Raw genomic sequence first — 14,146 nt, 5'->3', positions numbered from 1 at the left:
GTGCTGGTGTTGTATGCATGAGACCCTTGGTTTGATCACAAGTACCATAAAACAAACAAATAAAAAAAAGAAAAAACAATGGAAACCCCTAAACAAACATCAATAACAAATCCAACACTGCTTTGCCCTAAGAATTTGCTAAATTGAAGTTTCCTTAGTTATTAATTTTTGGCTCCTGCTATCATTGCTTTGTGTTCAATTGTAGGAAAAGTATATTTGCACAGATTTTTATAAAGAATTATTTTTAAAAGCGTTTGGATTTCACGATGGTCTGTGACTTCTAGATGCTAGGCTACTGAAGATCTGGTTCCATCAGATAAGAACAGAGACTATTTCGGTGGGAGGACCTTCTCCATCATGTCAAGGAAAATGAGGGTTTCAGTAAACCATTTTTAAAACTGACATTTTTAACTAGTAAAACGTATGGTGGAGAAGGCAAGAAACATTCAACACGAATTAATCCTGGACCTGATCAGTGTGGAGAACTGTGCTGGAAGTCAGAGCAGTTCAGCCAAGGTGAACAGGCCTCCAGCCCAAAGGAACTCTGGACAGTTAACCCATTGTGAGAACTCTGGTAGAGAAACTGTACCTTGGGCAAGTGTCCAATGTCTCAAATTCTGAGATTACACGTCCCACCTCGAAAACAGCCAAGTTAGAGTCCTTTATTCACAAATCATTTCTAAAGAAGAGCAACAAAAGTAGAAACACAAAAAAATGTCTCTGGTTCTATTCTTTCTCAAACTCTGGAGTATTTTAAAACTTTTCTTGTAGGTTAATAGTGACTACCTTCCGGTACCGCGACATTGTCCCTCAGAGACTACAAGCCCCAGTAGGCTGTACACGCGGAGCAGCGGGTACTTTTCCCCAGGACGCCCCTATCCAGATCCCTGGCTGAACGCTGTTGCCGCTTAGCCTTCTGGAACTTGTAGTCTACTCCCTTTTCCTGTCCGCGCAGACTCGAGCGGCCTCTGTCTGCCCTTCGGCCCTAACCGAAGCCCAGCCCAGAATTCGACGCTCCCCACCCCCATCAAGCTGCCTTCTCTCTGGAGCCAACCTCCTCCGGTCACGTGGAGAACTCTCACTATGCGATTGGCTGGGGTGTAAAGGGGGCGGGGCTGAAGCCCCTGCGAGGTTCCGTGCCCCTGGTCCAGCCGCTTGTTTGGCTGCTGCCGTCACCTCATGGCGACTCCGGTTGAGGAGGCAGCGCGGGGAAGAGACGGCGGTACTGAGGAGGCTGTTGAGGGCGAACGGGAAGAACGGCCACGCAGTCCCAGGCAGAAGGTCAGTGAAGGGGATGCCTTAGTTGGGGTTGTGTCGCGGGAATGATTGGGTTAGCTTTTTCGGGGTTTACCTCTTCACTTACCCCCCTTTACCTTTAGCCGCGGGACGAACATCCGGCCCCTTTCCCTCAGAGGGGTGACGATAGTTGGGAGCAGGTGCGGGTGTGAGACTAAAATGGATCGGGTGGGAAAGGACTACAGTTGGGAGTTGGGGGCACTCGGCGGTAGGGAATTGAGAGGGCAGGATAGACCCGGGGCAGGGAGGGCTAAGGGGTGCTAGGCTGGGGCGCTTCAGGTATGACAGCCACGTGCGGCCGGTGCTGCCCCGGGGCGTCAGGTGTTCTCTCAGCCCGTGTGGTCACTGCGCTGGGACTCCCCTGCCCGTGGAGGCGGTGGGGTGGGGTGGGGGAGGCTCCTCGGGGTCCAGGATTGCCCTCTCGGCCACCAGCAGGTGCGTAGGGCGCGCTGCGGGGTGCTCCCCGGCCTCGGAGCTGAGGCTGTTGCGCAGTAAGATAACAGCGCGGGAGCTGGGGCTGCGCTTCGCCCCTTCCCCCCATCCCTCCCCTCCCAGCTTTCCCCCCCGCCAGTGCGCGGGCGGCTACGCAGGGGACGCTGCGGGGCTCCCAAGACCCACAGCCGGGGCTTGGTCTCTGGGCATCACCGACTTGCCTTGCGTGTGAGGCTGAGGATGAGAAGGTGATGCTGGGGAAAGAGCATCATCGTCTGGTAGCAGTCTCCTCATTCTTGCTACTACCCTCTCTTTCTTTTCTTTCTTTCTTTTTTTTTTTTCTTTTCTTTCTTTTTAATTTGCTAAGTGGAAACTTGAGTGCCTCCTGGGCTTGGGTTTTGGTCTTTTCTTAATCTAGGAGAAGAGCTGGACCGTTTGTTCCCCCTTGCCTTACTTGACTCGTGTCAAGGAGTTTTCAGTGTCTCCCTGGATACAGGAAAATCGAGATCTCTTTCAGAATGGGAGAATTCCACTTGTTCTGGAGCTCAGTGGGTGGAGTTTTGACAACGATTGCACAACGAATAGGGTACAGGGCTTTTGGGCCCCAGGAACTGAGAACTGGGGTGTATGGTACTGGAAAGGTGGAAATCCCATCCTTTTTCCTTGCAGGAGAACACACCGAAACCGCTCAACTTGTTGGACACCCTGCTTGACCACTGAGGGCTATTTAATATTACTTAATTATGTATTTGACTAATCTTAAAAGCCACTCCTGTATGAAGTTACGAAATAATATTTTTCTAATGCGATTCATGAACTTCAAAAGGGAGAACAAAGGTCTGGTTTACATTTGAGCAATGTCAAGAATTGGCTTTTTGGGGCATGTCCTTTTCTCCCTCACTTTTTTGGTTTTTAAGATGGATTCTCACCCTGTAGCGGGCTGGCCCCAATTGACTATGTACCCCAGGCTTGGCTTGGACTTGAGACAATCCTCTTCTCTTGCCTCGGTTTCCTGAGTGCTGAGATTACAGCTGTGAGCCACCACTCTGGCCTTTGGTGTTTTTCCCTCTAAGTTCAAGTATTTTCATGTTATTCTGTCTCTCATAAAAATAGGATCTGCTGCTTGAAGGACTGGAAAAGAAGCTGTGGCCCAACATTTCTTTTGGGATTCAACACTGTCACTTTGGACATTTATTCCCTGAGGGTGGGGAGCCAATCTCAGTGTTTGATTTCATAGGTTCCCCAGGGGAGAGCTCTGATAAAAAGCCACTGCAATTGAGGACATAAGTTCCCTTTTATGCCACTGGAATAAGGACAAAAAGTCATTGAATTAGGAAGTAAGGTTTAATCAACTAGTATTTTCAACTATGAGGATAAGAGGTAATGACTCTTTGAATCCAGAACTCTGGTTAATAGCTGGTATATGAATGGTCTTATATGTCTATTGTCTTATTTTTACTTTGTATTACTTTGCTCATGCTTTTCTGGGAATCTTTCTTTTGGTTTCTATCTGACTATAAAATGGAATAGAAATTAACATTATTTTTGAATTTTCAGTTCAAAATTGAATGAACATCTTGTGTCTGTAAAATTAATTTTTAGTTGCTCACTTATGATCTTCGATTTATTGATTCTAGGTTAGTAACCTGAGAAAAACTCCTTTTTTCTAACTTACCCTCTATACTTTTGTTTTTCAGGAATCAGAAATAATATTACACAAATTCAGTTGTTTTTAAAATACTGGAGGAATTGAAAAACATGACTTGTTATCATTTGGTTATATTATAGGACCTGAAGTGAAGAAAACTGGAGATGGGCTCTGTTGGTTCCTGGTTCAAATCATCTGCCTAGTCACTGATTTTTCTGAGGCAGTGGCTGACCTCCCAAGTACTATACAAGTGTCATTACTACACCCACTTTTTAAAAAGAGACAGAATCTTGCTATGTTCATCTGGGTGGCCTTGAACTCTTGGGCTCATGTGCCTAGTCACTCTTAACCTGCTCAGTTAATTATAGCATGGTTTCATAACTATATTCGTTTGAATGGGCTCTTGGGGTGACTTATTCTAAAGGTAACATTGCAGTATATATCTAGGTGTCATTTAAGGAATTGTCTTAAAACTGCTGGTATTATAGGCACTAACCATGTTGCTGTCTTATTTTTTTAATACTAGGGATTGAGTAGTGGAGATTACAGGCTGTACCACTGGGACCAACTACAATTTGTTAAAGTTAAATAAAGTTTTAAAATTCTCTTTTTCAGTTATACTAGCCAGATTTCAAGTATTCCAGTAAAAGTATTCCAGTAATTAATATGGCTGTGGTGCAGTTTCCTGGGTTTTTGTTTGTTTTGTTACTTTTTTTCTTTTGGTTCCCCCCCAACAAGGTTTATCTGTAGCTTTGGAGTCTGTCCTGGAATTAGCTCTTGCAGACCAGGCCGACCTCGAACTCACAGAGATCCACCTTTCTCTCCCTCCTGAATGCTGGGATTAAAGGCGTGCGCCACCACCACCCGGCTGTTTTCTTAATTTTTTAAAGCCAGAGTTTTACTGTATATCCTATGTTAACCTGGAACTCATTATGTAGCCCATGCTAGCCTCAAATTTGCAGTTGTTCTTTTGCCTCAATTTTACTAGTACTGGAATTACAGGTGTTAGCCACTACACCTGGCTTCAAGATATTGTCATCATTGTGTAAAGTTCTGTTATACATCATTGATATAAGAAACTAGGTATACATTATTAAATATTACAGGCATTTCTTAAAAACAAAGAACTATTAAGTTTACTCATTCCTATTTCATAAAGTTGATCATAAAAAATATCAAGACACTTAAGCGGTTTATAAATTTACAGAAAAATTGAGCAGAAAGTAGAATTCTCCTATTTCTGCTCACACATATCCCATCCCCTTATTTAGATGTTGCAGCAATGTTTTACAATTTGTTAAAATTGTTCAAGCAATATAGATACATTATTACAGACTAAGCCCATAGATTACATGGTTCGATGATGTTCTACAATGTATAAATTTTGACAAGTATATAATAACATATGTCCAGAGTAGCCTGTGCTCCACCTAGTCATTCTTCCCAGCTGATTTTTTTCCTTTTAGTTGGATGATATTTATTTAGGTGTGTGTGTCAGTCATATTATATGTGTGGTGGTCAGAAGACATTTACCACAGGGATGCCTAGGAATCAAACTTGGGTTGGCAGCAAGTGCCTTATCCACTAAACTATTTTGCCAGTTTCTGGTGTGTTGTTTTTTGAGATAGTATTTCATTGTGAAGCCCAGTCTGCCCTCAAATATACTGATCCTCCTACCTTAGCCTTCTGAATGCTGAGATTACAGGCATGTGCCACCATGCCATGTCAACTTGTCACTGTATGTATGTATTTATTGCGAGACAGGGACTCATTGTGTAGCCTAGAGTGTGCTACCAAACTGGTCATTTAACTGTCTCCATAGTTTCGTCTTTTCTGAATGTTTCAGTGTTTTTGTTTTCAACAAAAGTTTTGCATTTGGGAATGTTAAAAGATGATTTGACTTGGGACAAGAGAGATGCTTCAGCCATTAAGAGCACAACTGCTCTTGTAGAGGACCAGAGTTTAATTCCTAGCACCCATATCGGGTGGCTTACAACTGCTGGTACCTCCAGTTTCAGGAAACTAATGCCTCGGGCCTCCATGGACACCTGCACATACCCATCCACATACACATAATTAAAAATAAAAATCTTTACAATTTTTAACTATTTTTAGATCTGTAAATCCTTTTAAAGACAAAAAGTATATGATACTTGGATTCACCTTACCAAACCCTTACATTTATGTCCTATCATTTTTATAGCACGTTTGCAAATACATTAACTCTTCTAGCATCACTCAGATGCTGTAGAGAAGGTTGGGCAGCTATCATTGCTCTCATTTACTGATGACACACTGCTAGGTAAGGTCAGGTGATTTGCCCAAGGGATAAAGCTAAGTTTGGAACCCAGTGCCCTTTCATCTATACTATGGTAATAAGTAGTATAGTAGTGGGTAAATAGTGTAGGTTCTAGAGTCAAGACTCTTGGCTCTCTGCCACTTAATAGCCTTGTAACCCTGGGCACATTTCTCAGGCTACAAGCCTCAGTTGCATCGCCCGGAAAGTGGGAATGCTGCTGTGCATACCATATTAGGATTATTGTGAGGAATGACTTGATGTGACAGTGGGCGTAGTGTAGGGCATATAAAATTTTATATGGTTTAGAAGGAATAATATATGGAAGATCAGATTCTCTTGCTTTTAGGGTGTTATTAATTTTCTAATCCACCTTCTAGGCTTTGTATTTTCTTCCCTTCCCAGAATCTCTGTGATAAAGCAGTGAGGGTTGGGCATGAGTATATATAGTTCAGGAAGGAATCATTTTTATTAATTTTTATTTTTTTTCTCCATTTGCGAAGTTGAACTTCCACTTTTCTGGCAAAGATATTAATAAGTAAAGTGATCTAGTTACATTATTTTAGCTATTGCTAAGGTTTCATTAAAAATATTATTAATTGTATGCATGTGTGTAGGTATATGCATGAGAATGTGGGGGCTAGTAGAGGGCATTGAATTCCCTGGAGCTGGAGTTATAGGCAGTTGTGAGAATCCTGACATGGTGCTGAGATCGGAACACAGATTTTTCTGCAAGAGCAGCAAGTTCTCATAGCTGTTGAACCATTTCTCTGACCCATAAGCTTTCATGTTTTTAATGGGAGACCTATTAAAAAACCTACGTCTACAGGAGAAGCTACAGTGGGAACATATAGATACAGGCAGTACTTCCTTTTAGTAATCTTCACATTTTCATATTATAATGAATGCAATATTCATTTGTGTTTCTTTCTTCCCTTTTTTTCCCTTTGAGACAAGGTCCCACTGTGTATCCCAGCCCAGGTTGCTCTCAAACTTGTGGTCCCCCAATCTTAGCTGCCAGAATACTGGGATTGCAGTTGTACACTACCATACCTGACTGGAAGGTAGCTTATATGCCATTTTGTGTATCATTTATTAGCCTTGACTGGAGAAATTTTATGTAGGAAACATAAAATTCACGTGAAATAGAATATAGATTTGCTTTTGTATGGTCACCTTTTCCTATTTCTAGGGATAGAACACAGGGTCTTTGCATACTAGTTAAATATTCTACCACTGGACACATATCTCTCAGCCCCTTTTGGATTCTTTACAAGATTCATTAAAATAAATTTTTTTCAAATAGGTAGTGCTCAAATTTTATATATATTTTTAATTTTTTTTTGATTTTTCGAGACAGGGGTTTCTCTGTTTAGCTCTGGCTGTCCTGGAACTAGCTCTTTTAGACCAGGTTGGCCTCAGACTCACAGAGATCCACCTCCCTTTGCCTCCCGATTAAAGGCTTGTGCCACCACCACCTGTTTTCAAATTTTATATTTAAAAAACCGAATTTTATATTTTTCAGAGAGTTAAATTTCAAAGGAAAGAATTTGATCAAAATTTACTGATTTCATATACTATTAGATATATTGAATGTTCATACATTTTAATATCTGAGCTCTGCAAAGTAGGTGGTATCACTTTTAAAAAATCTCTTTATTTGATATATAATCTTTAATATTAACAATTCATATTTTCATTTATATTTTGTCTTAACTGAATTTTGTTCAAATATTTTTCCTTTCATTTTATTTTTAAATTTTTATATTTTTCATCATTAAAAATATCTTGCAAGTGAAAAAATCAATAACTAAAATGACCAAATCCAAGTGAACTTCTATACAATCAGAACAGGCATTTGGAACAGAAGCTGTGGAGCTTCATGCTAAATTGTGTACTTATCCACCACCAAAATCAAAAAGCCCCCAACAGAATTAGAACTGGAAAAACAATTAGCTTTATAGCCTCTTTCTTAATTCGTGTCCATTACCTGCATTCAGTCCATCCTTATATTTAGCCTTTCTTGTTTTTGTTTCTTCATGTACATTTATTTACATATGATTGGCTACATTCTTCATATAAGAGAACATATGTTTTTTTTTCTTGCTGAGAGTGTGTGAACTTAATGTACTTTTTAAATTAATTTTTTTCATGATTTCTGTTCTGATATTTGTTTTTCAAAATAAAGTTTCTATATAGCTTTGGCTGTCCTGGAATTTGCTATGTATACTTGACCTGACCTCTGGCTGACCTTGAACTCAGAGAGACCCATGTGCTTTCTGTAAATTTTTTAACTTCATTTTTCTTTAGAGCTGGGTTGCATTATATTCTTTTATATATACCAAGTTTTTGTTTTAGTCATCTGTTGTCTTCACTACTAGGTTGATACCAAGTTTTTTGCTATAGTGAATAAAGCAGCAGTAAACATGGTGGGTGCAAATAATCTACAAACTGATTTCCACAGTGACGGTGTTTTTACTCCACAGCATTTACGATCTACTCACAACTGACCTGGGAGTGGTGGCATATGCAGAGGCATGCAGATCTCTCAGTTGCAGACCAGCCTGTCTACATAGTGAGTTCCAGGACAGCTAGAGCTGCATAGTGAGACCCTGTCTCAAAAAATAAAACACAAAAATATACTCACACTTGGATTATACACATACATACATACTTATATATGCACACATGTGTATATGAGACTATATCTATATATACCTATACACACACACACACATTTGAGACAATATATTTTAACGATTCAGTTTATTTCCTAGTTGAAATTCTGTTTCTCCTTGCAACTACTTAAATTTTATTAGGTGTGAGAAAGGTACATGAAATGATCAGTGTTGTACTATGTTGTCGAAATAATTTTTTTTTTGAGACCGAGTTTCTCTGTGTAGCTTTGGAGCCTCTACTGGAACTTGCTCTGTAGACCAGGCTGGCCTCGAACTCACAGAGATCCTTCTGCCTCTGCCTCCCGAGCACTGGGATTAAAGGCGTGCACCACTAATGCCCAGATAAGATATTATTTTTAAAATGGTGTGTACCACCATTGCCTGACCCATCAAAATAATTTTTACTAGAATTTATTGGGTTTTTTATTTGTTTGTTTTGGGACAGGGTTTTTCTGTGTAGCGTTGGTTCTGGAACTCACTGTAGACCAGGCTGGCCTCGAACTCTCAGAGATCTTCCTGCCTCTGGCGCCCAAATGCTGAGATTAGAGGCATATGCCGCCACCTCCCAGCTGAATTTATTGTTTTTAGTGTTGATTTCTATGTTGTGTTTTCAAAAGTTCTACAAAATAACCTTTATTATCCCCTCTGTGATTAATAATTACTTGTAACACTTAAATATTTTCATCTATCTTCTTTATTCATTGAAAAGTCAAAGTAGAATGGCGAGAAAGATAGGCAGTAGTTTAGAAACACTTTCTCTTTTTCTGACCCATGGCACCTTCTCCCTTTTGTTGAAACAGGGTCCGACAGTAACCCAGGCTATCGGTAAACTCAGTATGTACCCTGGTTGACCTTAATTTTGTGGCACTCCCGCTTTAGCTTCCCAAGTGCTGTGATTATAGGGGTGAGTGTCTACACTCTGTTAACAAGCACATTTCTCTAAGTATTATTTGGACTGAAGTGTAGGCCATGTTAAAAGTGAAAATGTATGTTCAGGCAGTGGTGGCGTACAGGCAGGTAGATCTCTGCGAGTTCAAGGTCAGCCTGGTCTATAGTGCTAGTTCCAGGACAGCCAAGGCTACACAAAACGAAACCCTGACTCGAAAAACAAACAAACAAAAAAGTGAGTATATGTTTTTAAAAAACTTATTGTGTGTATATAGTATGTGTGCAAGTAATTTTTGCCATGACATGAATGTGGATATCATAGGACAGTTTGTAGAGTTGGTTCTCTCCACTTTTATAAATATTCCAGGGATCTAACTCAAATAGTTAGGCTTTGAGGCAAGTGCCTATACCCACTGGACCATCCCACAAGCGTCACATATGTTTTATAGAATATATTCTTTATTCAAATAATCTAAAAAAAGTTATTATTACTTTACTGGGAGGGAGGGTTGAGACAAGGTCTCACTATGTAGGCCAGTCTCAAATTCACAAAGATACACTTGCCTCTGCCTCTTGAGTGCTGGGATTAAAGGTGTGCACCACCATGCCCAGCTTAATTTATTTATTTTCTTACTTATTAAGTAATTTATTTTATGTGTACATGTGCCCAGTGCCCTCAGAGGCCAGAAGTGGGCACCAGACCCCTGTAACTGGAATTAATATTTATGAGCTGCCTTGTGGGTGCTAGGAATCAAATCTGGGTCCTCTGTGAGAGCAACCAGTGCTCTTAAAAAGTTCTGTTGTGGAATAGGAATGTATATTCATTATATGTGATTTTACAACTAATAGAAGGAAGGGATTGTATACTCACACTGTACAGGTAAGGAAATTGAGAATCTGACCTCCTTATGGCCACATAAACAGTAGTGAGTGATATATTTAGAACTTGGGCTTTTTGTGCTCAACAGTCCTTGTTTATATTCCATGTAACTTGGTCTTCCCGACCTATTTTGAGAGAGTCTTATGGAATTTAGGCTAGTGTCAACCTTGCTATATAGCAGAAGATGGCCTTATTAAACTTCTGATATTCCTACATTTATCTCCCAGCTGCCAAGATTTCAAGTATTGCCATGCCTGGCTCTTGTGATTAACACATTTTTTTAAGATTTAAAAAAAAAGTTTGCTGGAGACACAAATAAAATGACACACACACACACACCCCAAAAAAGAAAATTGCTCTTTTTTTTAGTTTGGAAAAACAGCTGCTTTTTATTTTATTTTAAATGAGGATCATTTGAGTCTAGCAATTTGGCAATTTGAGAACAGCCTTTATAAGGTAGCAAGACTGTCAAGAGAGGGCAGAGTGAGAAACTGAAGAAATGTCATTTGTATGATTATAAGACTGCCTTTTTGTCTTTCCCTTACATTGGTGCTCCTTGGCTCATTCTAAAGAAGCTAGCTAGCTATCTTGTTTTAAGAGGCTGATGGAAAGACCTATATGGCAGACAACCAAAGAAGGCCTTTAGCCAACAGCTCATGAGGAACTGAGGCCTCAATCCAATAACACATACAGAATTGAACCCCAGCAACAACCATGAGAGTGAACTAGGAAGTGAATCTTTCCCAATGAAGGCTTGAGATAATTTCAACCTATTGGACCCTGTCAAGGACCCCATCAAGCCATACCCAGATTGCCAAACTATGAAAATTGAGATCATAAGTATGTCAAACTACTTAAGTTTTGTGGTGATATGAATGAACACAGAAGTAGACAGCTGGAGCCGGGCGATGGTGGCACACGCCTTTAATCCCAGCACTCGGGAGGCAGAGGCAGGTAGATCTCTGTGAGTTCGAGCCCAGCCTGGTCGGTGGGACAGGTTTCAAAGCCACAGAGAAACCTTGTCTTGAAAAACCAAAAAAAAGAAAAAAAAAGAAGTAGACAGCTGGCACAAAATCAGTTCCCTTTCTAAATGAATTTGCTTTAATTTTAATTTTTCTGGCATAACTTATAATATGGTAAATATTATTAGGTATAGCTAATAGCAACAAAAGTTTCTTGGAATACTCAATCACCTACCGCCTCCTCCCTAGTGCTTGGATTACAGGTATGCTACAGAATGTCTGATTCTTTGTGTTATTTACACTGATACAGTCATCCAGTACTAGAAGTTTGCCTAATTTATTTATTTTTTTCTATTTGATTAACCTTGGAGAGCTAGTATAGAATCTACCTAATTTTTTTGGCAAAGTTGTTCAAATTATTTAGGAGACTTACTGGGTTTTTTTCAAAAAGCGAATTCAAAGTAATTTTGCATGTGAGAGAGTCAGTGATTCTGTGTGTGTGTTTGTGTGTGTGTGCCACAGTACACATATGGAGGTCAGAGGACAACTTAGAAGACTTGGTTCTCCCACCACGTGTGTTCGAAGGACCATCAAACTCAAGTTGTTAGGCTTGGCAACAAGTGCCTTTACCCACTGTGCTATGTCACTGATCCTCAAATCTTATTTTGAATAGTGTTGTTCTTTTGTATGGATTGTCATTATTTTTTTAGTCAGTTTTTAGATTGTTTCCATATTTTCAGTGTACAAAACAGTGGTTTGGTTAATAACCTTTTGTATTCAAGTGAGAATGCCTGGTTAGTAAATCAAGCAGAATTGCTAGGTGAAAGTGAATATGTATTCAGATGTTAATACAAACCCCAGAACTACTAGTTTAAATCTTTTGATATTATATGATTGGCCTATTTAGGCACATTGGGGTTTCTTGTGTTGTTTTATTTTTTAATCTTTAAAATTTGGTAGGTAATAGCTGGGTAACAGTGCCAACACCTTTAATCCCAGAGGCAAGCAGACCTCTGAGTTTGAGGACATCCTGCTCTACAGAGCATTCCAGGATAGCCTGGGCTACACAGAGAAACCCTGTCTTGAAAAACAAATATTGGTAGGTAAAAGATGATGCATTTTTTTTCTTTTTTGGGGGGTGCATTTTGAGATAGGGTTTTGATTTCTCTGTGTAGGTCTGACTGCCCTGGAATTCACTTTGTAGACCAAGCTGGTCTTAAACTCACAGAGGTCCACCTGCCTTAACCTAAATATGTGTACCACCACTGTCCCACTGTTTAGAACTTAAATTGAAAAAAAAAAAGAAAAAAAGAATATATTATTACATATGCACGTGGGAATATGGATGCATGTGTGGTGATCAGCAGAGAATTTTTGGGAGTTGGTTCTCTTCTTACCATGGGTTCTAGGGATTGAACTCAGGTTTTTAGGCTTATGCAGCAAGTACTTTTAGCCATTGATAGATCTTGCAGACCCATTGATTGGCATTTTAAAGTTTTCTCTATTTTTGTGTATTTGTGTGTGCGCCTCTGTGAGTTTGTGTGTTGTAGGAACTCTTGGAGGCCAGTAGAAGACATCTGGAACTGGATTAAAGTTAGTTGTGAGCCACCATGTAAGTGCTGGGAACCTCACCCATGTCTTCTGCAAGAACAGCAAGTACTTGGAACCATTGAGCCATCTCTCCAGTCCAACTAACATTTGTATTTATATTTCTTTTGAATGAGGTTAAAAATATTTTCTCTATTGGGTATCTTCAGTTCTTTAATTGTGATATATCTATTCACAAACCCTTGAAAATTAGGGCTTCCTGTAGCTTTTGGGTTAGTTTGAATTTTTCTGTTACCATCTAGTGACTTAATTCTACTCACACATACCCACACCTCCTGTTGTTTGTGGTTTTCACTTTTTATGTTTCAGTTTTGGTTTACCTGCAGGTGTGAAAGTACCACTTTGCCTTCGTTCCCCCATCCTACTCCCTCCCAATATGGTTTGGGATATGTCCCAAATCATTTGTTTTCTTTGCCAATTTGAAGTGACACCATTTTTAATGTTTGTGTGGTCTATATGTGAAAATAGTGTTATATAATTAGAAATTCTCAAATAAGTATTTCATGACTGAAATAGAAATTGTCACCTGTCATGAGTTTATATTTTGAGACATGAAGAACTTTTTTTAAAAAAAAACAGATTTGAAAAGACATGAAGAACTTTATCACTTTTTTGTATGTCCAGAAGAAGTTAACATCAGATAGATATTGTCTGTGGTAACTCTCCAAACCTTATTTATGTATTTTGAGATATTTTCTCTCTTTGTAGCTCTGGCTGTTCTGGAATTCACTGTAGACCAGGCTGGCCTCAAACATCCAAGTGTTGGGATTAAAGGTGTGTGCTATTATAACTAGCCTGAATCTTATTTTTTGAGACAGGGTCTCTTATTGAATCTGGAGCTCATCAATTTGACAAAACCATCTGGCTAGTGAGCTTTTAGAGATCTGCTATTCCCTATACACCCTCACTTCTAATGCTGGGGTTACAGATGCACACCCCTGTTCTTGTTTTTATGTGGATGCTGGGGATCTGAACTTGGGTTTTCATACTCTTGCAGTAGGTACTTTACTGATTGAAACACTTCCCTAGTTCCTAATTTGTTCTTCTGAATCTAGGCCTAAGCCAGGTATGGTGGTGCGTGATAGAAATCCCAACATGTTGAAACCTGAGGCAAGAGGATTGCAACAAATTTAAGGCCAGTCTGGGATATATAGTGTAACCTTGTCTCAAAAGACAAAAGCTGCCAAAACAAACAGAAATTCACATAAAAAATTGTGTATGTGTATTATATATATATATATATATATATATATATCAAAATCTAATATGCACTAGTACACAGTAATTATCATTTACTCTGTTAAAGGTAAAAACCTTTTCATTTCATTTGTTTTTTCCGTCCCAACACAGAAAAACATGCCACTGTTTAAGGAAACTTTGAGGCTGGGTGTGGTGGTGTATACATACCTGTAATCCCAGTACTCGGGAAGCAGAGGCTGGTTGATCTCTGTAAATTCA

At 39.6% G+C, this 14,146-nt stretch overlaps 1 protein-coding gene across 3 annotated transcripts in view; it reads left to right on the top strand.

Moving 5' to 3' along the window:
• The first annotated feature begins 1,105 nt into the window (after positions 1-1,105).
• Positions 1,106-14,146, top strand: part of Txlng (taxilin gamma) — a 101,507-nt gene continuing 88,466 nt past the window's right edge. Inside the window, exon 1 of one of the 3 annotated variants that reach the window (XM_075958068.1) lies at positions 1,106-1,281. In XM_075958068.1, the coding sequence (XP_075814183.1) occupies positions 1,180-1,281 (102 nt within the window). In that variant the 5' untranslated portion in view covers positions 1,106-1,179. The remainder of the gene's footprint in view (positions 1,282-14,146) is intronic. The other 2 variants (XM_075958071.1, XM_075958070.1) reach the window with 2 other exon arrangements.

Source organism: Microtus pennsylvanicus, chromosome X (genome assembly GCF_037038515.1).
Source record: "Microtus pennsylvanicus isolate mMicPen1 chromosome X, mMicPen1.hap1, whole genome shotgun sequence".
NCBI lineage: Eukaryota > Metazoa > Chordata > Mammalia > Rodentia > Cricetidae > Microtus > Microtus pennsylvanicus.
The sequence above is the reverse complement of the archived record's forward strand: the minus strand, read 5'-3'. Positions and strand labels throughout refer to the sequence as shown.